Here is a 20,819-nt window from a genome sequence, read left to right as displayed (position 1 = left end):
TCTACAAATAAATAAAAGCTAGAGCATTACCATGAAGTTCTTCCCACTGATTGACTGTTTATACTTGGCTTGGTTGACAAGTGTTGGATTATCTTTCAAAGGAAAGCAAAAGCCACAAAGGCGAACATGTGCTGCTGAGCCTCGCCTCATTCTGTATCAGTACAGAATTTGTTTTGCATTTTGGTCCATTGTAAAGTCTGTACACCGTCCAAAACAAGAAGCAGCACAGTGATATTTTCTCTCCCGAGTTTCTATGTCTGAGTCTCCTAAAGCAAACTGTCTTTTCTTTCCTTTATAAAAGCTGCACAAATGGGCGTGCCTGCCCAGAATAATGTGTGTGAACACGGATTACTGTTTTGAGACTTTAATACTTTGTTTGACCTCTGGCGGATACTGGTAATCGTGGTGATCATAATGGTTGTGTCTGGCTCTCTTGTTGGGATTACGGAGGTGCAAAACATCTGCTGTACACTGGAGCAAACAAGTGAAGGGAAAGGGAGCTAGAAGGCTCGTCTATCATTTGTTTCAAGGAGGAATTGAGATAAAAGTCAAGGTGTGGAGAGAAATGTATTTTTTTTTTTTTAAGACATGAGGATAAGAGGGAAAGCATGGATCCGCCTTGCCGCACACAGTCCCTCTCTGTGGGCCACACAAATACAAACACATGCAAGGCCATGCTTTGGCAAGAGCCCAAAAGCCCCGCAGCATCAATCTATGCTTCTGCTCACCTCGTTCTCTTTCTCTTATCCCCCACTCTTTACACTTTCCCATCTGACCAAAGATGTTGCTTTCTTGTCTTTTTAACTCAAACCATATAAATGTTTCCAAACTAATGACACTCATGTTTTGTCATCTGTTTGCTATTTTTATGATTTTTCTGTTGGTTTGTTTTTTGACCAAGGATTTGGTCTCTCATGCCGAGCAGCAGCACAACAGAGCTCCAGCTCATAACTTTACATCTCTTCACTTTTTCCTTTGCTGCTTTTTCATTTTGCGTTAGACTCTTTACTGAGTGGGTTGCATAAGCCGTAGCATCTCCACTGACAGGAAGACACCACTTTTCATCAAGTCTGAGCCAAGCAAAGAAACTTTTCGCTTTTCTGTCCACTCTTATCAGCTGATCTCACGTCACTTAGCTCTTTTTCAGTCCATTTTACTTCAGTTATGTCAACATAAGAAGAGGTCTCCAACAGAAAGAAAGGCTTAGGAATCATGAAATAAAAAAATAATAAATACATTTCTGGGTGTTTTGATCAGTATTTTACAGAGACAATACACTTTTCTCAAAGAATAAAAAAAAAATGGTATTGTCTGCCATGGTTTGTGGAGTGGGATAATCAGAGAAAGGGGTTAAATGTTAACGTATGCTTTTGACACAGTTTTTTTTTTTTTTTACTTTTATTTTCCATGTGTCCAAAAATGATCAAAGCATAATATTGGAGCCACTTTAATTTGCACAGCACCATGGATACAGACTTCTTTTGAAACCGTAGAACAGTTTGTTTTGTTTATTTGGATGTGTTGTTGTTTTATTCCACAGTTGGACAGTGAGATATTATTTTGGATCATTTCCAGCCCAAGGAGCTTTTCTCTGAAGGCAAACACTTTGTAAATGTGGTTGTTTATGTGTGTAACTACTTGTGAGCTTTTACCGTGCAGAGAGGAAGAAGGCAGTTAGCATTTAGTGGCAGCATACTGCCATTCTTTTAACAGCTCTCACACACCTCATTAACTCTCCTAATGAGTAAGTAATCAAACACATTCCACTTCTTTTTCCCCTATTTTTTGATGGAAGAATAAAATTAAGAAGTATTAAGAGCATTTGGCTAAAATAAACATATTTTTATCGTGCAGTGGGAAAGCACTTATACACTTTCCGTACATGCTGCTTAGTCGTATGAAAAGTTGTCATCCATAGGGTCTAGGTTTACTGAAGACATTTCACTGAGTCTTTAAATCAAATTAAAATTTTGTCAATGCTTCCCTGTCTGGACCTCTACGTACCAAGTTCAGTAGAGTGATGAAATAAGGGTGAAATGCTGTGCAAGAAACACAAGGAAATCCTGTGTAAATGCAGATGAACTGTCAGGTTGTTTTAGAGTTTAAGTCAGCTACAGTTTTTCTGTTTTGAGTTTGAAATCAAATTGCATGACTTCACACTAACACTGAGCAAAACGGGAAAACCGTGCTCTATAAAATAAATTCACTTACTGACTAAAAAACAAGCTAACAATGGGCGCTCTATAAAATAAATTCACTTACTGACCAAGAAACAAGCTAACAATGGGCCTCATTATTCCATAAATGGTTTCCAAAAGTATCCACTCCCTTTGTAGTTTTTTCACATTTTGGAAATGTTACGAACTCAAGCCTTAATTTTGTTGAATAGATCAACATGTTGTCTGCGCATTTGCAAAGTAAAGTCTAAAAAGAGCAGTAGACATTTATTCTGATACCTTTATTTAAAATCTAGTGAACCCAATAGATTCAGAAATCACCTAATTAGTAAATAGGCTACTCCTGAATATAATTCAAACTCAAGGTGAATACAGCTTTCTTGTGAACTCTTCAGAGATTTGGTAAGGAATGGTGGTTGACAAATAAAAAAAAACGAAGAACAAGGGACACAGCAAATAGATCAGGAATAGAGATCGTTTCCGGCTAACATGAAAAGCACTTAAACAGAAATCCTGCTTAAGTAGTGGTGTTACACACTGAAGGCAGCATTATACTGTGGGGAGGTTTTTCTTCAGTGGCAGTGAGCAAACTAGTTAGTCACTGAGAAGGAAAACCTTATATAGCCTGCAAAAGGCTTAGCAGCCTGGCAGTGGTTTAGCTTCCAGGACAATGACACTAAACATGCAGTCAGAGCTGTGATGGGATTGGTTTCAGATCAAAGCATAATAAATGTGTTTTAAAACAACAACAATCAGACTCCAGACCTAAATCTGATTCAGGATCTGCAGCAATAATTCAAAACTGTTGTCAAAAGACGTTCAATACAGACTGGCTGAACTTTAGCTAGGTTGCAAAAATATAACAAGAAAACAAGAAAATCTTCATATTTTCTTGAAGAAAATATGAAGATATATATATTTTCTATAAGAAAATATATATATATATATATATATATATATATATATATATATATATATATATATATATATATATATATATACATACTTAGGTACTGTATATGAAAGGGGCAATTGTTGGTGTTCATATGCAGTCATGTGTTTTGATATGTAATTGTAGTTCATGCAGCCCAAAGCCTTTAAACATTTAAACCAGAAAAAGCTGAGAGCGAGGTTACCATATAGCTGAAGCACCTACTGAAACTACTAATGACTGTCTACGCAGAAAATGCTTTGCTAATCTCTTTAATCCACTTTTACGACTGATGTGAATATTATTATGGCACCATAGGCATTCTGGGGAATTATTATTATGTGTATTGAGACAGGAATTAGAGGTTAATGATGGGAATCAGACAGGAACCAGACATTACCTTCAGTGTGCAGCAAATCACCAGACCAGACGCCTTGAGCTACGTCTGATAACACTGCTAATTGTTCCAGGTCTTTGTTGGGTTTGGTGTAAACAGTAGTCAGGTTTATTGTTGTGCACTGGTTAAATGATATCATCGTCGGAAGTTTCAGTCTTGAAAATGCGACTGGAGTATTTCAGCGCTGAAGCTCATTCACTCGAACACGTGTTCTACCCCCCATCATTAGGGAAACAATGGGAATGAACTGTGAGCAAAACGCCAGGCTGTGTAATGAACTAACTGCCCACCTGCAAGGTATGCTGTGGAATGAGGTGAATTTATGTCGGATCCAGCGAAAAGGATGGTGTAACTGCACTCACGTTTTGCGGTTCACACACTTGTAATCATAAATGACTCACAAGTATGCTGGGTACAGGACACCATTACTTACTCTGGATGGAGGAGCGCACTGGGACTCATTGCTTGGTAATGAGTGAATGCGGGGAGTACGAGGAAAGCGTTGCAAGGTGCTGATGGTTTCTGTGAGACTTTTCACCCTGAACAGAGCTGTGCAGGTTTTGTGACATCTGGGGTTGATGACCTCTGCTCCTGCTTCTGATGCTTAACTTTGTGTGCTCCTGCAGTATTTCACAAAGCTATTGCCCTCAGGTTAGCTAACTGGACGCATGTAGACTTACATTTTTTGAGAAAATCTACATTGGCCAGAAGCTCAGACAGGGGAAAAAAACATTTTTTCTTTGCTATTGCTCATTTTTTTTAAACTTGGCTGTTACAATGCAAAAGCTATAGACTTTTGTGGTCTTTGCTGTAAAATTGCAACATTTGATTAGGAGTCAGAGTTTAGTTTCAGAGACCATAGTGACCAATATGCCTGTATGTGGTTAGTGTTCTCTTATAGTTGTGTCTGATTTCGAAGGGATAAGTGCTTCACTCAAAATCAGCTTTCTAACTAATCCGTAATGTCAGAAATCTCAAAGCCGACACACTGCTGGGGCTGTGCTTAGAAAATAACAGCTAAAGGATACCACAGAGTATGTAAAATACAGCATGATGGTCTCCCACAGAAATGTTCTGTTTGCCATTTTAAGAATGTGTAAATGCAGAAACGTTCTTTTGCTAAATTTAATTTTGCTCTGGCTTCTGTAGGAGGAGAAACCGGTGTTGAATTCTTTAGAGACGCAGAGCAGACTGCAGAAACTAAACCAAGACCGCAATGATTCTGCTGTTTGATGTAACAGAAGGTATTAGGGGAAAAAAAAATAAAAAAAATAGGCAGGTATTCTGGCATGAAACATACAGAAATTTAATCATGGCTATATCCTTTATTTTGTTGTTGGTCAGACTTACATTTTTAAAGTGACCTCTTGCGACCTGAGCTCCAAATCCAATCAAATAGCACCATAAATGGGAGTGTATGGATCACTCCTGCCAATCCTATTAGAGCGTACTAACAGGATTATGGGGTTTTAGTGTGCAGAGTCCACCCAAGAGCTTTCATTTTTTTACTACTTACACACATAGCATTGTATTCATATGATCAGAGCCTTCCTGTCCTGCCTTGCATCACGGCGTCTCATCCTTATCTCGTCTTCTCTCTCAGGATTCTTTCTCCATGTACCAACCATGGCATCTGGAGTTTCACCAGTGCTGAACTAGTTTGAGATTTTGTGAAGAAGTTTTCTTTTGGTCATTTAAATAACAGAAGCCTTCATGCAAACAAGAAAAATGGAGACTTCCTGGAGGTCATTGTCAATATTAACATCACTGAATCGGAAAACATGAGCACTAACAGTTATAAGCTTTCCCACAGCTTTGGTAGGCGACAGTAAGCATTGAACCAGAATGATTCAACTTTCATCATTGCCTTAACAAAACCAAACAGCAAAGAAGAAAAACTGAGCAATACTTTCCTAATCCAACGCTTTCCAGTAAGATAACTTGAACAGTTTTTGTATTTACCTGGCAAATCATAGAGGACTGCTTGCAAACAGAGTCAGTCATTGTGCAATAACTACACATGAACTAATTAAAAATTTGGTGGCCAATTTCTGATCTTTGATACTTTGATGACTCTAATATAAGAACATCGAAGAAACATTGTTATTTTTCCTAGGCTTCCTGTCACAGGGGAGATCATGCTACACGTGTCTGAGGACAGTTGCTTAAAAACTGTTACTATTTTAAAAGAGGCAAAATTACTACAACATTGAGAGTTGATATTTTAAAAGCAGCTGATTCTGTACAAAAGCTAAGTTCTCTTTACATTTAACCCATCTTATTAACTTCCTACTCATTAAAAACAGATCTGAGAAGAACAGAAATTTATTTTTGTGATGGTTTGCAATGGAATAATAATATTCTGTACATTGAGAATAAATAATTAGCACAGTCCTGTTGCATTCACATATTCAGCATTTTGGTCAACTGACTTTGTTCTATTTAAGTGCAAAAATTTATTTGTTGTATTTACAATAAAATATCTATATATTTTTTTTCTTAAATAACCATAATCTTTAATAATCCACATTCAAAATGGGGCCTAGTTTCAGTAATTTTCTTCCTAAATTTAAAACAGATTCCAGTTTAACTTTTGGTTCGTTTTTATAACTTGTGTGGTGCTATACATACAAAGCGTTTCATTTACTAGGTACATCGCTCAGCTACGCTGCTGTGGCGGGGTTTAACTCCCCGCTGTGACTCCCATTGAAATAACGCCAGACTCACAGACAGCGGGGGCAGAATGTTATTGTGCCATAACGTCGTATCCTGTGGTGCTCATGAACAGTTAGTGGGAATTAACAAAGTTATATTTATAATAGTGGTATGGTGTGGTTACACAGATTCTGGGGCTGGGCTGTAGTTTCTCTGTGGGTGACCAGAAGTGCTGTTTTGGATCTGTGGGAGAACCTTTGTCGGGGCAGCAGCCTCTCCGACAGCATGGCAGTGTACATGTGTGAGACAGACAAAACGATCTTAAACACACATCGTCTTGAATTTTCATCTCTCTTCTTTTCTTTCTATATAATTCTTTTTCAAACGCTTGACTTCTACCTGATGTTAAAGACAAAAAAAACAAAAAAAAAAAACAGACCGACTAACTTGAAAAATATGGTTGGCTCTGTGTCCTGAAAAGTTCATCCTACTGGACCTTGAAAGAATCCCGCACAGGCCACTGCCCTGTTGTCTCTGTTTAGTCTGTGTGCAGGCAGACATTAAGCCTCAAACTACATCCAGCTCAAACATATCATAACATGGAGGAACAGTGAATAACACAACCACCATAAAATACCCCTCCGGTGTGAGCAGAGGTCTGCGTGCGGAGACCACACCGCGGGGTAGTTACGCACACGGTGGGGGAGAAAATGTTGCACTTAGCTCTCAGTGCCACACTGATGATGGAGTCAAAAGCTGGAGTGAGATTGTTGAGATTCCTGCTTAAAAACACACGAGAGGAACTTTCGCACAACAAGTTGTAAAAACATTGTAGCCTCATCCTGTTGGACCTCAGGAACCACATGAGGCAAACCTTTAATGTAGGTGTTAAATATACCTGTTTTTTTGTTTTTTTTTCACAGCGATCTCAGTGAGAACTTCATCCAATCTATCCCCCGAAAAGCATTCAGAGGAGCTACAGACATCAAAAACCTGTGAGTACTAGAGGTGTTTATTTCTTTTTAAATGAACAATTACTTTTGTATGTTCAACATACAAGTTAATTCACCGACTGAATAACCACACGGTCATTCATCAAAACAAAAGATTACATTTTAAGACACATGAGAAACATAATTTAGTTTCAAAAGCTTTTGTTGACTGCCAATATGCTGGACTTGCATCACTTTTTATGGGAGTATTTTTTTTTAACAAAGAGCTGGAAATGATATTGGTAGGAGGATTATGACAGATCACATAGGCTTATAACTTTTGAACAAACAGTTGCTGGGGGAAAAAGATATTTACAACTAAGGAGCACGGAAATTACAATACTCCTAGTGTAACCCTAATGTAATATTAGTATATTCTAATATTAGTATTTCTAAAATTTGCTCAATGTCATACTATTGAGAAAACTTCAAATTCAGAGGTTCACATACATGTCCTTAGTGTTGGGTTTGTGTACTGCCTTGCTCTCACACACACCTTTTTAGGTCTGCTCCTAAATTTTCTATCCGACTGACATCAGTGCTTTGTGTTGGTCTCTCCAAAACATTGATTTTCTTCTTAAACCTGGCTGATTTGGCGGTATGCTTAAAGTCACCATCAAATTAAAAGTCTTAATTGGTCAAAAGCTTTAACTTCCCTGTTGATGTCTTGAGAGTCCACATGTTTTTACCTCATGATGATGACGGTTTTGTGTAAATAGCAGCATTTCCTCCTGCAGCCAAACAACCACACAACATGATGCTGCCACACTCTTCCTTCAGAGTGTTCTCAGGCTTGCAAGCCAATCACTTTTTCCATCATATGTGACAACAGTTATTACGACTAATCCCTGTTTTGTTCCATCCGAACACAGGATATTTCGCCAAAAACTAAGGTTGTTTTCCATGAATGCATTTGCAAACTGTAATCTTATTTCATGTTGTTTGTTGAGTAATGGCTTCTTCTTCACTGAGTGGCCTTACGGCACATATATCAGTACAATAGTTATTGGATAATGATACACTCTTACCAATATCAGCCAGCTTCTCTCACATGGTCTTTTGCTTCTGATTTGGGTTTGATTAGCACAATTTATAACAAAAGATAATCATTTCATTTTCTTTAATATAAACCTTTTTTGTGAAAAAACAGGTCATGTGTCTTTCTATTCATATGCATGTACACACATGTAGTATGAATTTATACTACAGGTGTGTAGCATCCACTGAATGTTATCAAATATCTTTAAATTGTATAGCTGTTTTCCTAATGACTGAGATTAATCACCCTGCATGCACTGATTACTGAAAGATCTCGACAACCAGTGACGGTAAAGGACTGAATAAATCCATCAAATTAAATTACTAGTAAGTGAGCTGAAAATATGCGCTGCCCCGTTCACAACTCACTTAGTTTAATTGCAGAGAGTTAACATTTTATCTGGTCAGCCTAATGGCCTATCGAGAGAGGAAAGCATTGCCTGGTTGCTGGTGTGTGCATTCAGAGGACTAGGCCTCAGTGATTGAGTCCACTCACTGCCTCCCCAACGACGGCCGTGATTTACATCTTTGATGGGGTTTGTGCACAAACACAGGCGCTCACATGGATTTATGACTTGCGTCGATGTGGATAAACAGTCGTTAACGTTCATGCCTGCTCCGCTGGGGGATTGCATGAGCTGAGATGACCGAAGCTGTATTGATTAGCCATAGTGCATTAGAGCACAACTTACTGTATCAGTGATTACAAGTACTCTGTGGGGAGATGTAAAGATTGTGTCTCTTCTGTGTTTCTCCACCACAGGCAGCTGGATAAAAACCACATCAGCTGCGTCGAGGATGGAGCCTTCAGAGCTCTGAGAGGCCTGGAAGTACTGTAAGTCCCCGATCTGATGCTATTTGCCTAGCTTAACGCTGCCTTATCCTATTAAAGCACTTAGTTGAATTAAGACATTTTTGTGTCTTGCTAATTACCGCGACTAATACATATGGCACAGGCCTCGCATAATATTCCAAAATGCCCCCTGCGGGCTTTATAAAGGGGGTTTGTGGCATAAAGCTCCATTTAGTCACAGCTGACAGCAGGGTTCTACTCCACCACATTAACACCCAGTAACCCACCCACTGCCCCACCTCCACCAACCGGCCCATCCAGCCCCGAGCATGCCATCTGACGAGCGGGGGGGCTCCTCTTATCGGCATGTTCAAAGGACACACCCAGGTTAGCCGTCCGCGCTGATCTTCAACATCTAGTTAATCATCTCCTTTAAAACAAAGTGTAATTACAAGCCTCTGTTGGGGATCTCCTTCTTGAACAATGCGGACCAACAGCGTAAAGGGGGGAACAACCGCGCTGATGTTGAAAGACAGCTGTGTGGGATTAAGGAGGTAGTAAAAGAAGAAGAAATGCAGAAAGCTGCTTGCACGCCTTAATTAAAGTATTGATAGTGTTCTGATGACGGTGTAAAAGGTCAGAGAGGGTCATTGAGATGGATTTGTGTCGGGGGAGGGGGGAGGAGAACAGCGGGTGTTGACAGGAGGAGAAGGTTGAAAAATAGCAAAAGGTTATTTAGGCAGATTGAAATGACCCGATTCTCTCTCTGCAGCTGATGCCCCAGGTTCTATAGAGATGTGTGTTGTGCGTGTGTGTGCATGCTACCTTTATAACGCTTGTGATCAGACTCGTAAGAGTGTGTGCATATTTGCATGCATGGCTGCATGTGTGTGTGTGTGGGAGGTGCAAGGGCTTCCCATCTGTGTGAAATGAGGTGGTATATTCCCAGTGGGACCCAGAAAAAAAAAAAAAAAAAAAAAAAAAAAAGCGGAGAAGACATAGATCTAATGAGATGTAAAAGAGAAAGCTTGTCTTCACAACTCTACCGACAATCGAACTGTTTTGCCCCTTCCTTTCCGCAGAACGCTGAACAACAACAACATCAGCAGCATTCCTGTCTCCAGCTTCAACCACATGCCCAAACTCCGAACTTTGTAAGTCACAAATGTCCCACTTTGAATGATCTCTTTCTTTTTTTAGGAATTATTTAAGCTATAATTACAATCTACACGTCTACATCCAGACAAAGAAGAGAAAATCAGAATGTAATCTCTGTGGGGGTTGACAGCTCTGTCATTCCAAGCAGTGCTCTCTGCCAAAACCACTGAACGGCACAGAATAATGAGTTTAGCAAAGCCAGGAGCCATTATGTGATTCATGTCAAGACAAAAACGGGTCTGGACAGACACAAATAGCTCATTGTGTGCCGCGATTACCAAATCTGAAATTATGTTTGAATTAAGACAATTATTCCTATCCGTGACTCTGCTGCCCTTGCGGTGACGTTGTGGTCTGCTTCACTCCCAGTGGGGTAACATTGTAGGGATTTCTGTTTCTGCGCACGTGGGTTCACGAGTTAGCCTTCGTACACCACCACATCGCAGCGATAGTTATTGTGGAGAGGCGCTGCTTTGGAAGAATGCAGTGTTTGGAGCACTGGATTTAGAAATGTCGCCTTTTTTAGAATGGGCCATTTATAATTGTCCGCATAGCATATCATTTAGTGTGTTTGCCCCACAGCGACTGGAAGTGATGACTTGTGGGAAAGAACGGACGCATTTTTATGCTATTTCCATCTTCTGCCAGCGATGAAAAATGTTAACTGATCGTAATTTTCATTGTTTTTTTTTTGTTTTGTTTTTTGTATTACAGCCGCCTTCACTCCAACAACTTAAACTGCGATTGTCACCTGGCCTGGCTATCCCAGTGGCTCAGGCAGAGGCCTACGATCGGCCTGTTCACCCAGTGTGCTTCACCCCCAGAACTCAGAGGACTCAACGTGGCAGAGGTCCAGAAACACGAATTCACATGTTCAGGTAAGACAGCAAAGTTTTATTCTTCACCTGTGGATTTATTTTTGAAATAAAAAAAGTCTAATGAAATAGACTGAAATGTTTTGATTGTAGAGCGACAAATATGAAAAAATATTACCGGCTATGAATGTTTTTGCAACGCACCTTATTATAAAGGCTTAAAAGTGTAATCGTATTGTTTTGATCGCTACTGTCTTTCATCTTCACACACAAATGTATGTATGGTCCGACTGCAAAGCGATTGAGACACGATGCTGCACATGGACAGAAAGAGTAAGCAAGGAGAAAGCTAATCAGAGAGGAAGCCAAGGGATCCATGGTAACTCTGCAGGAGCCTCAGATATTGAGGGTCCATTGATGGGGCGACTGTTAGTCTGGTGTTTTTGGACGAGTTGGAAGAAAAAAACATTGTTAAAGATCCTAATTTGCAGTTTGCTACAACCATGTAGGAGACACAGAAATTACGTGGAGGAAGGTGCTCTGGCATGATGGGAGTTTTGGTATCACTGCTCATACCTCTGCTTGTTACCCTGACCATTCCAGCCACATGTTAAAGTTTTTAATGTTTTCCAGTCTTACTGAAACTGAGCTGCATTTTGGACACCAACTATGGTTTTCCTTCGCATTTATGCCCTGCTTTATGTTGCTCCGTCACATAAAAAGCCCTTTTGACTAAATTTAAGTTTGTAGTTGTGAAGTGAAAAGGGGATAAAAATACTTTCTCTGAGGATTATTGTATTCAATTGAAAGTAAAGTAAGTTCATCAGCCTCTCATGTGACTCGTGTGTACTTCAGATTATTCATGACAAAACAGTGTCTTAAAATAGCGTCTCTTTTCTATTTACCTCCTCTGCCCTGTGTTTTTATGCCAGTGTGTATTCACCTGGGAGCCACCTGACAGTCGCTCAGCACCAGGACAGCCTCACAGCTCTCTGCTAGTCTAGGTTTCTGCACCCCACCGAGCTGGCAGCGGTGTTAGGAAAATGCCCACACAGCTGGAGCCCAGACTGCCCACACTCATTGGCTCTCCCTTTTTATTTTTTTTTTCTGGCCACTCAAAGATTTATTGAATAATTTACAGTTTGGGACTTGCGTGGCTCCATAGTCTTTGCATCCTCCTTGCAATGTGAAAGAGATCATGCGCACGTAGGGGCGCCGTGATGTGATTTTGCTTTATCATATCTGAACAATTGCAAAACACCATGAGAACCTCCACTCCCCACTCGGCCTTCTCATTTGTAACGCCAGCTGCAAGGGGTCTGCATGAGTGTGTGTTTGCGGGGGAGTGTACCCCTGAGTGTGTGTGTGTGTGTGTGTGTGTGTGTTCCTGTCTCTCCATGGGTTGTGATTTTTACGCAGTCATACAGCGTGACAACACAGATCATTAACTATTCATCGTCCAGGGAAAGAGACTCAAAGCGTGGGAGTGTAACCATTCCAGATAGAAAAGTTGGAACTTGAAAATTGTTGGTTTATGGTGGGATGCAGATACAGATACAGAAAGTTCAGGTTTTACATAATGGGCAGCTGCACTTCATATACGCACATACAGGTGGTCGATCATCCTGGGATGAAATATTTTCTTTGAGCTTTATCTTCAAATCTAGACAAAACACATAGTTCAATACATTGTGATATACCAGTGCAACATTATGCATCTTTGCAGATAAATACTCAGCCAAACATATGCTTTCATTCTTTTATTTTATTTATTTATTTTTTTCCCCAAATTGTGACCAGAAGTTGAACTCCCACTGACGGACTCATTAGAGACCGACTCGCTGGCACACACTTTGTATTTTTTATTTTTTTGCAACAGTATGTGTTTGTGCGTGTCTTTAGTCGGAGCTGTGACCAGTCGAGGCCACCTGCGGGGGATTTGGGGCAGGGTGGCGCCATGTAACAAGGAAAAGAGGAAAATGAGGGAGAGGAGAGGCATGAGGTGGGAGAATGAAAACGTGGGTGTGCTGCTTTATTCATTGATGTAAAAAAAAAAAAAAAAGAAATGATGAAATCCTCCCGCAGTCGGAGCAACGTAATCCACCCTCTGTTTCTGTGCTGGAGAGCATCACTGCCTAGTAAATTCACATTGACAGCAATGTGTAGTGTGCCATTTAAAAAGTTTAGGAAAAATATTAGACCTGATGAATAAAAATCAGTAATCTATACAATCCTGTTAAAGTTTGCAGCACAAATGCTTAAATCATGAGGGGATTGCACTGAGCGTCTCTGGCAGATTTGAGCATTATTGTAATATTTATGGTGGCTGTGGGAGCAGATTTTCAAAGCACTAAATCAAGGTGAGAAATCGGGTTTAAAAATAAAACCTGCAGTAAAAACATCTAGGGGTAGACTGACGTTTATAGGAGCTCATTAACTTTGTGGGATCAAGTGCAGTTATCCTTGCTCTCCTGCTGCTGACCAAAAAATATTTTATGTAACTAGAGATGCATCACTCAGAATTTTTTGACCATTTTCCAATCTGTGCTTTTATATTATATATTGCAATATTTGAACAGCCAATTCGAATTTTAGTTTAATCCAGTTCCTTTTGAGAACCCAAACATTTAAAAGACTAAAATTACCCCACCCTAACAAACTGCTTTTTTTTTTAAGATGAGAAGTCATTATTTGCAGAGAATTTAACAATGTTACCGTCACAAAGTTGTTGGAGATTGGTTCAGTGCAGCTCTATGGTGTGAATCTTAACCAGCGCTCTGCTGGATTGAGATCTTTTGACCATGTAGGTCATAAGCATACAGTATGCTCACTATCAGGCTGAGGAACCAATTAGAGATTATTTTGAGCTTTGTGACATTATTCTTTTGGAAGGAGCCATCCAGATGTGGTCACACTTGCATGGACATGGTAAGCACCAATACTCAGGTAAGCCCTGGTGCTTAAACGATGTTTAATTTGTAAGAAAAGACCGAAAGTGTGCAAAAACAATATCCTGCCACATGCTTGTAGTCAGGATGGATCCATGCTTACATGATGTTTTCACCCATTTCTGACTCAAAACATCAGTTAAGGTTTTCCACAGTCTGTTATTGTCCAATCTTGTGTGAGTTGCTGCTTCTTTTTCTTGTTCTCACCCGACAGAAGCAGCAACTTGTGTGGTCTTCTGCTGCAGTCTGTCTGCTTCAAGCTTTGAATTGTTGCGTGTTCAGAAATTACATTCTGCACCTCTTGGTTTTCATGAGTGGCTCAAGCTACTTTTGTCTTTCTGTTTCCCATTCTCCTCTGGTCTCCAACATCAGTAGATCATTTTCATCCTCATCAGTTTCTTTTTTTTAGACCTGAGAGATGAGATGGTTGTGTGTGGAAAAAACCCGGCACATCAACAGTTTCTTACGAACTCAGACCGACCTCTTTGGCGTAGGTGTAGGTTCAGGACTACGTCCCACCAGATTTGTCAGGCAGCAGTCACTGTGAAACTGGGCTTTGCTATTTTAAAACAGCAACCAGAAATGAAAAGCTCATGTTAACTCAAGGCTATATGACAGAAAATGGATGGCTGTTGCTCCAAGGTAATAATAAAAGAAATAAAAATGTTATGTTTGAATTGAGCAGTTGGTAATAAATCATTCCAAGGTTCTTCTGAAGGAAATGGAGAAGAAATGACCCGCTAAAAAAGGGTGAGACGAAACAGATGGTAAGAAGCAAGTGATAATATTTGAAAATGATGGGGAAAATGAGGCATAGTAGGTTAAACGTATAGACTCCTGTGCAAATGGATGAAAGGTGAGAAGGTGCTCTAGGAGAGAGATGGGAAACTGGGCTGCTAAACGGAGTGAGGAAGGAAATGATGGGAAGGGAACCTAGATGGTAAGAAAAAAAACCCGACTGATTAAAAATAGAGAAAACAGGACATGGATAGAGGGGAAAGAATGAAATAATGTGGAAACGGCAGTAAGAAAATCAGGGAGGAGCGAACATGAAACGGTCTCGGCTCTGGTATACCTGTCAGTGAGCTGTCATTGTCAAGGCTGCTCCAGCTGTGCTCTGCACTCTCCCTGATCCCAGGCCTGTCAGATATGCCATGTTAGATAAGAAAGGAGGTTTTCCTCTGCCCGACACCCGATCCTAGATCTGTCAAACCTTTGCCATCCCAGATCACGCATCCTCAGATCACATCTTTCTCTGTTGATTCACAGTCTAGAGATGCTTTTTTTCCCCCCCTCCCACCTGATTCACTTGTCTGGCAGTTGTTAGGATTTACCTGATGGATGATGTCCAGTGGGGGGAGGGTGTCTATGAGTACTTTCATGGGATTTTATAATGTTTCTATGTTTGGAGAGCAAATTTTTGGCCTTATCGCTTTCTTGTTTTCTTTCACTGACTTTTGACATATTTCACCAGTTATCATCTGTAAATCCCTCATTCCTTTTGCTCTCAGCAACACTTTCCAGCACCAGCCGAGTGATAGATAGGAAGCAAATTAAATATTCATGGTCTGAAACTCAGATTAGTAATGCTGTCTAAATTAGGCCATTTAAAAGTCTGTTTTATTTATTTTATCTGGGTTAGACTTTTATGCTCACATTCGGGCGAACTCACAGCGGAAACGCAGACTGCCGTTCTTCACCGCACCGCTGACATTGCTGTAGCTATTTGAACAGGTATCTGGAGACGGCGTGATGAGCTGTGTGCTCTGTATGCAAATGAAAAAGTTGAAGTGTTTTTGAACACATGGAAGTTGGTGGGGGTTGTGAAAAAGCTGAATGTGCAGATCGGCTTCGGTTCCTCGCGGAGGAGAAGACAGACTCTCGAGAAAGATTTTGAGACGAGATCAATGGATATTATTGGGAGGCCTTCGCTTGTCACTCCGACTTCACACTTCTTTGATATATAACCTAGTTTCTTTCCCACTGATTCAGTAGGATTTTGCCACTTTGAAATGAAGTCAAATATAGCATGTTTCATTTGCTTTTGCCCGTGTCAGGGAGTGGTTGAAATGTGCATTTGCATATTTGCAATTCAGCTAGAAGAGAGCACAAAAAGCTGAAGACAAGAAAACATGGCAAGCTTGAAAAAAAATGTTGGAGTAAAAAGTGTTTATATTATCCTATAGCAGTGGATTTCATTCTGTAAGTCTATTATTTTTACCATTCTCGTTTAAAATAACATACTTAGGAGAGAAATCTTCTTTAGTCACAATTTTATAGTAATATAAAAAAAAAACAATAAATGTACAGTGCCTTACATAAATTTATATTTTCATATTTTTTTTAATATAATTTACATCCATGAACTGAACTGGATTTCTCTGGTATTTTCTGTGATAGACCAACAAAAAGCAGTGGATGATTGTAAAAGTAAAACAAACAGCTTTGAAAACTTTTTTGTTTATAAGTGTGGCATGTGTTTGCATTCAACTCTCCTGGAAGAACACTTCAGAGAACCCACTTTGATTGCAATTACAGCTGAAGGTCTTTCTGTGGACCAAAATGCCACATTACTCTTAGAAAAACAGTTGAACTGATTGTGAACATCAGTTCTCAAGTCTTTGGAGTGATTCACAACTGGTTTAAGGATTTCAGAAGGTGAAATCCTTAAACCAAATTCTGCAGCCTCTTCCAGGATTGCTTTTTTTTTTAAATCAAGCTCTAACCAGCCATGCTAAAGAATCTCATTCCCTCATCATGATACTGAGTTTGCCTTATTTTACTGTGAGCATGTGTCACACAGTGTTTGCAAAGAATCAGAAAGCTGATCTCAATTGACCAAAGTATCTTACTCCTTGCTGTGTCCTCCACTTTACTTCTGGAAATGTTTTGAAAGGTCTACTTATGATTTATGAATAGCACTAAAAAAAAAAAAAAACAGAAAAAGATTTTGCTGCCTTTTAAACTTGCTTCCATTTAACTCCCGTTTCCTATTCTTCGTCTACAGGTCATCAGGAGTCTTCCAGCCTGCAGCCGTGCAGCACTGGGGGAGGCTCCTGTCCTGCCATGTGCACCTGCAGCAACAACATCGTGGACTGCAGAGGGAAAGGTCTAACTGCTATTCCAGCCAATCTGCCTGACAGCATGTCGGAAATGTGAGCAAAATGTCTGTTTTTGTTGATATCCTCAAACAATGCGACCAAATTTGCACACTGTGCTACGATCACACAAAGTTTACCAGAGCAAAGAAAACTCGGTTCTCTGATCATCTGCATTGTTTTACACACCTCTGGTATTTGTGAATGTTTCGCTTTTCAGCATGTTGACAGGACATCTGTCTCGTGTGTGGACAGACAGAGATATTCACTCAGAAACTCTAGACTGAGACCACATGCTCTTATCAGCTCAGAATGCTGTGAACCGCATGCAAGCCCTTTGCTAACATCCCTCCTTCAGTTTATCAGTCCTCCGACATCTGTCTGGGCATTAACTCTTCACGGCCCACATGCTGCAGTGTAATTCCCAGGAATGCATGACTAAACTTTTAAAATAAGTCATTTTACTCCCTTTATCAGAGATTTCATGCCACTGGCATTGTGGAAGTCTCCCACAACACTGTGATTTAGCTTTTTAACACTACGCCCAGTGTTAAAAAGCTAAAGGACGAATCCGGCCAGCATGTTGCATGTTCTTCTGAGGAGCAGTTTCTAGGTCTCTTCTTCCCCATGAGGGTGTGTTTATAAATACTCAGCTAGTGTGAAAGTCACTGATCCCATGTTCCCCAATAACCCTGACCCATTTCTACTGCACTGGTGTGCTAAATTTGATCATTTAGATTAAATGTTCACAGCTCTCTTGGTTCCCATGCTAAAAGGCAGTCCACCTATGCTTCACCACTATATTTATTGGGTTATAAGGGCATAAAGTCTGTATTTTGATTCGCAGGATCACATGAAATTGGCTTCAACCTTCATAATGTTCCACAAGCCACAAAACATAAAAATCCCAGATGCAGTTTTTCCATGGTTTTGGTCTTCTCAAGTACAATAAAAGATTTATTTACTTATCCTTGTACTTTTTTTTTTCCTCCTATTTAGTCAGGTTAAATCCCCCAACATGTCATGTATTTTGTTGGATTTGTATGCAATGGACCAACAAACCTACTAAGACAAAGCCGTTCACCATTAATCAGAATGGTAATCAAAGGAAAATACAACTGAACTGTCGGGCCTTCGTGCAAAACGCCATGAAGAAAGCGTGTTGACAGTGAAACATCTTGGTGGAAGCGTCATAATGAAGGGTTGCTTTTCTTCAGCAGGGCCAGGGAATCTGGTCAGACTTGATGGGAAACTGGAGACAGCTAAACAACGAGGAATCCTGAAAAATAATTTAAAAAAAAAAAGCTAGTTAGAGGCTACAAACATCTTGAGAACACCTTCCCACTCTTGATGGTAGAGAGACAAACCACAAATACAGTTTTGTCGTAGAAAAAAAAAATTAAAAGATCTTTCCACTTCACAATTCTATCATGTTAATGCTTTTACAAGAAACTGTGTACCAATGTGTGCTGTGAGCTCAGTGACCAGTGAGCATCTCTAATGGGAGAACAGGGAGACAGTTGAAAGATGAATTTATCATGCATGCGTTTTATAGACGGTGGGCGCTCTCTGCACAGCAGATGAGCGCTGGCATTTTAAAACTTTCCCAACCCTTCGCATGTAATTGGTACTTAAATCTGCCCTGCGTATAAACCTTGCAGTGTTCTGATTTATGTTTTCAAGACAAGCACATACATCATGTGCATTCCTTCTGTCCTGTCCATCAGAACTGATGAAGCCAGAATTCCCAGGACACTTTTTTTTTTTTTTTTTACTTTACTTTACTTTCTCCTCTGTGGATTTCTCTATCTTTTCAGCTGTTTTCCCCATCCGGCCCAATCGTTAAGGACAAGTTTACGGAGCTGCATTCACAGTAAAAGTGAATTAAAATGGAAAGCGTGAGGGTGGTCAGGGGGGTTCGGTTCAGTAACTCGGTGCAGCAGGTTTGATCTGTGCTTGAAGTTCATTATAAAATCAGCTTCAGTTACAGCCTGGCAGGTTGCTGCATATTGAGGCTGGCCTAATGCCTTGTTAATGAGCCTCTCACAAAATCGCGTACACACAAAAGACGCGTGCATGCTGCTCTCATTATGTATAAATCTAAGAAATTGCGATCACTCCCCACCCCGCCACCTCCACCCTAATGAGTGTTGCGTTTATGGCTCTGAGGTTTCTAGCTGCTTTCTGTATTCTTTTTCTCGTGAAACGAGATCTGGTAAGCCTAAACACCACCACAGCGGATTATTATGCATCATAGTCTCTGTTTGCTCTGACAAGCTCTGCCATAAAACTTTCCTTCTGCCTTTTATCTGCGCTGCTGTGGTCCTGCATTTATTTCTGACTCCTGCACACACTAGTTGAATACCCGGAGGCGTAATGTGTTTCCCTATAATGAAAACCCTGCTCAGTTCCTGATGAAAAGGATGAAGAGCATTGATTGGATTGACACAAACACCAACTCGCAGGCAGTCACACACGTGTTCAGGCTGACAAATTGGACGGGAACCATTGATTTTCCTTCTGCTGGCGACTCTGGGAGATTGTTCCTTGTTTTCCCCTTTAACGAATTGAAAAAAAAAAGGCGCTTCTTTGTCGATTGCAAGAATTCAGTCGCTTGCTCACATCGATCAGCAAAGAGCAACAATGGGAAAGCTAGAACATTGAGTCAGGGTGTTGCGACTCAAATGGATTCAGCGTTCTCTGTGTTAACACGCCCAGAATACCACGGGATGGAGGGACATACGTACACCGACACGGAAACGTGTTTGTGCGTAGTGCCAGACTGGTTTGGACCAGTTAGACCGACTGGTTGATGAGAGAAGGCGCTAAAGCCACTTGGTCCAGCACGCTGCCGCATGGTGAGGGCAGAGGAACCACAGTGCTGTCACTCCACTCGTACTGGGACAGCCAGACAAAAACAGAACGGGGGATCATGTCCACCGCAGGAATCTGTGGTCTCGAGTCGCCGTCATCCGAGGAATGCCAATTGCGCTCCCATATCACTCCATAGGCGAGGAACGCTCATTTGAAGGGGGGAGAGGGGGCGAAGAGTCCTGATTGAAAAATGTTGGAAGCTCAGAACTGCTAAATGACTGTGGCCAGAGTCTAACAAAACATTTACCCCCCCGTGAGTAGACATAAACAAAACACAATCCAAGAGGCCCGAGAGGCATGCAGTTAAATCTGAAATGACTAATTAAATCATGGGGAAACGCTTATGCGCCAAGACGTTGAATACTGAAGGAGCTGGTGGTTGAATCTGCTTCTAAACGTACAGAAGATTTGAGAATATTTCCCATTTTTCTGTGGCGACAAATAGCAGCCTAATGATGTTTAGATGCCTCTGCGGCCGTGGGGCCACCGCAGCCCGTCCAGGCCCATGTGCTGCTGGTCTGCAGCCAGTTCCCCCTGCAGGAAGGCGCAGAGCTAGAACAAGCCAGACATGCCTGCAGCTGGCTTCCTCTGGGCCCTTCTAAGCCCCAGTAAGGACAGTTTTAAAAGCTGTGAACTGACCTGCAGATAAACAGCCCTCTGCCAGCTTCAGCAGAGATTTGTTCTGGGTGGGGGCTGAGTTGGGTCCTGAGCAGCAGCCCGAAACAACACATGTATGCCCATGCTAATGGGGTTTAGGAGATTCTGTTTCTGGGGGACCATCTGACGCTGATTAGAGCCTGTTGCCGCTCTGTTCTAAATGGCCAAACGTGTGTTTGTCTGTGTATTAATTTTGAGCTCTGACAGGAGTTTTATGGTGAGCTTTGTCAAATCCTGTCAGTGTCAACTTCTCCTGGGCTCACACAGGGAAAAAAAAAAAAAAAAA

General features: G+C 40.8%; 1 protein-coding gene across 4 annotated transcripts in view; it reads left to right on the top strand.

The window, feature by feature from the left end:
- The window catches only part of slit1a (slit homolog 1a (Drosophila)), a 100,867-nt gene that overhangs the window by 52,901 nt on the left and 27,147 nt on the right, over positions 1-20,819 (top strand). For all 4 annotated transcript variants that reach the window (XM_015032169.1, XM_015032167.1, XM_015032168.1 and 1 more), the window contains exons 5-9: positions 7,084-7,155; positions 8,954-9,025; positions 10,066-10,137; positions 10,856-11,019; positions 16,912-17,059. In XM_015032169.1, the coding sequence (XP_014887655.1) occupies positions 7,084-7,155; positions 8,954-9,025; positions 10,066-10,137; positions 10,856-11,019; positions 16,912-17,059 (528 nt within the window). The remainder of the gene's footprint in view (positions 1-7,083; positions 7,156-8,953; positions 9,026-10,065; positions 10,138-10,855; positions 11,020-16,911; positions 17,060-20,819) is intronic.

Source organism: Poecilia latipinna, unplaced genomic scaffold (genome assembly GCF_001443285.1).
Source record: "Poecilia latipinna isolate Pla-1442-1.1 unplaced genomic scaffold, P_latipinna-1.0 Scaffold232, whole genome shotgun sequence".
In the NCBI taxonomy this organism is placed as follows: Eukaryota; Metazoa; Chordata; class Actinopteri; order Cyprinodontiformes; family Poeciliidae; genus Poecilia; species Poecilia latipinna.
This window is presented reverse-complemented; position numbering and strand designations above follow the sequence as displayed.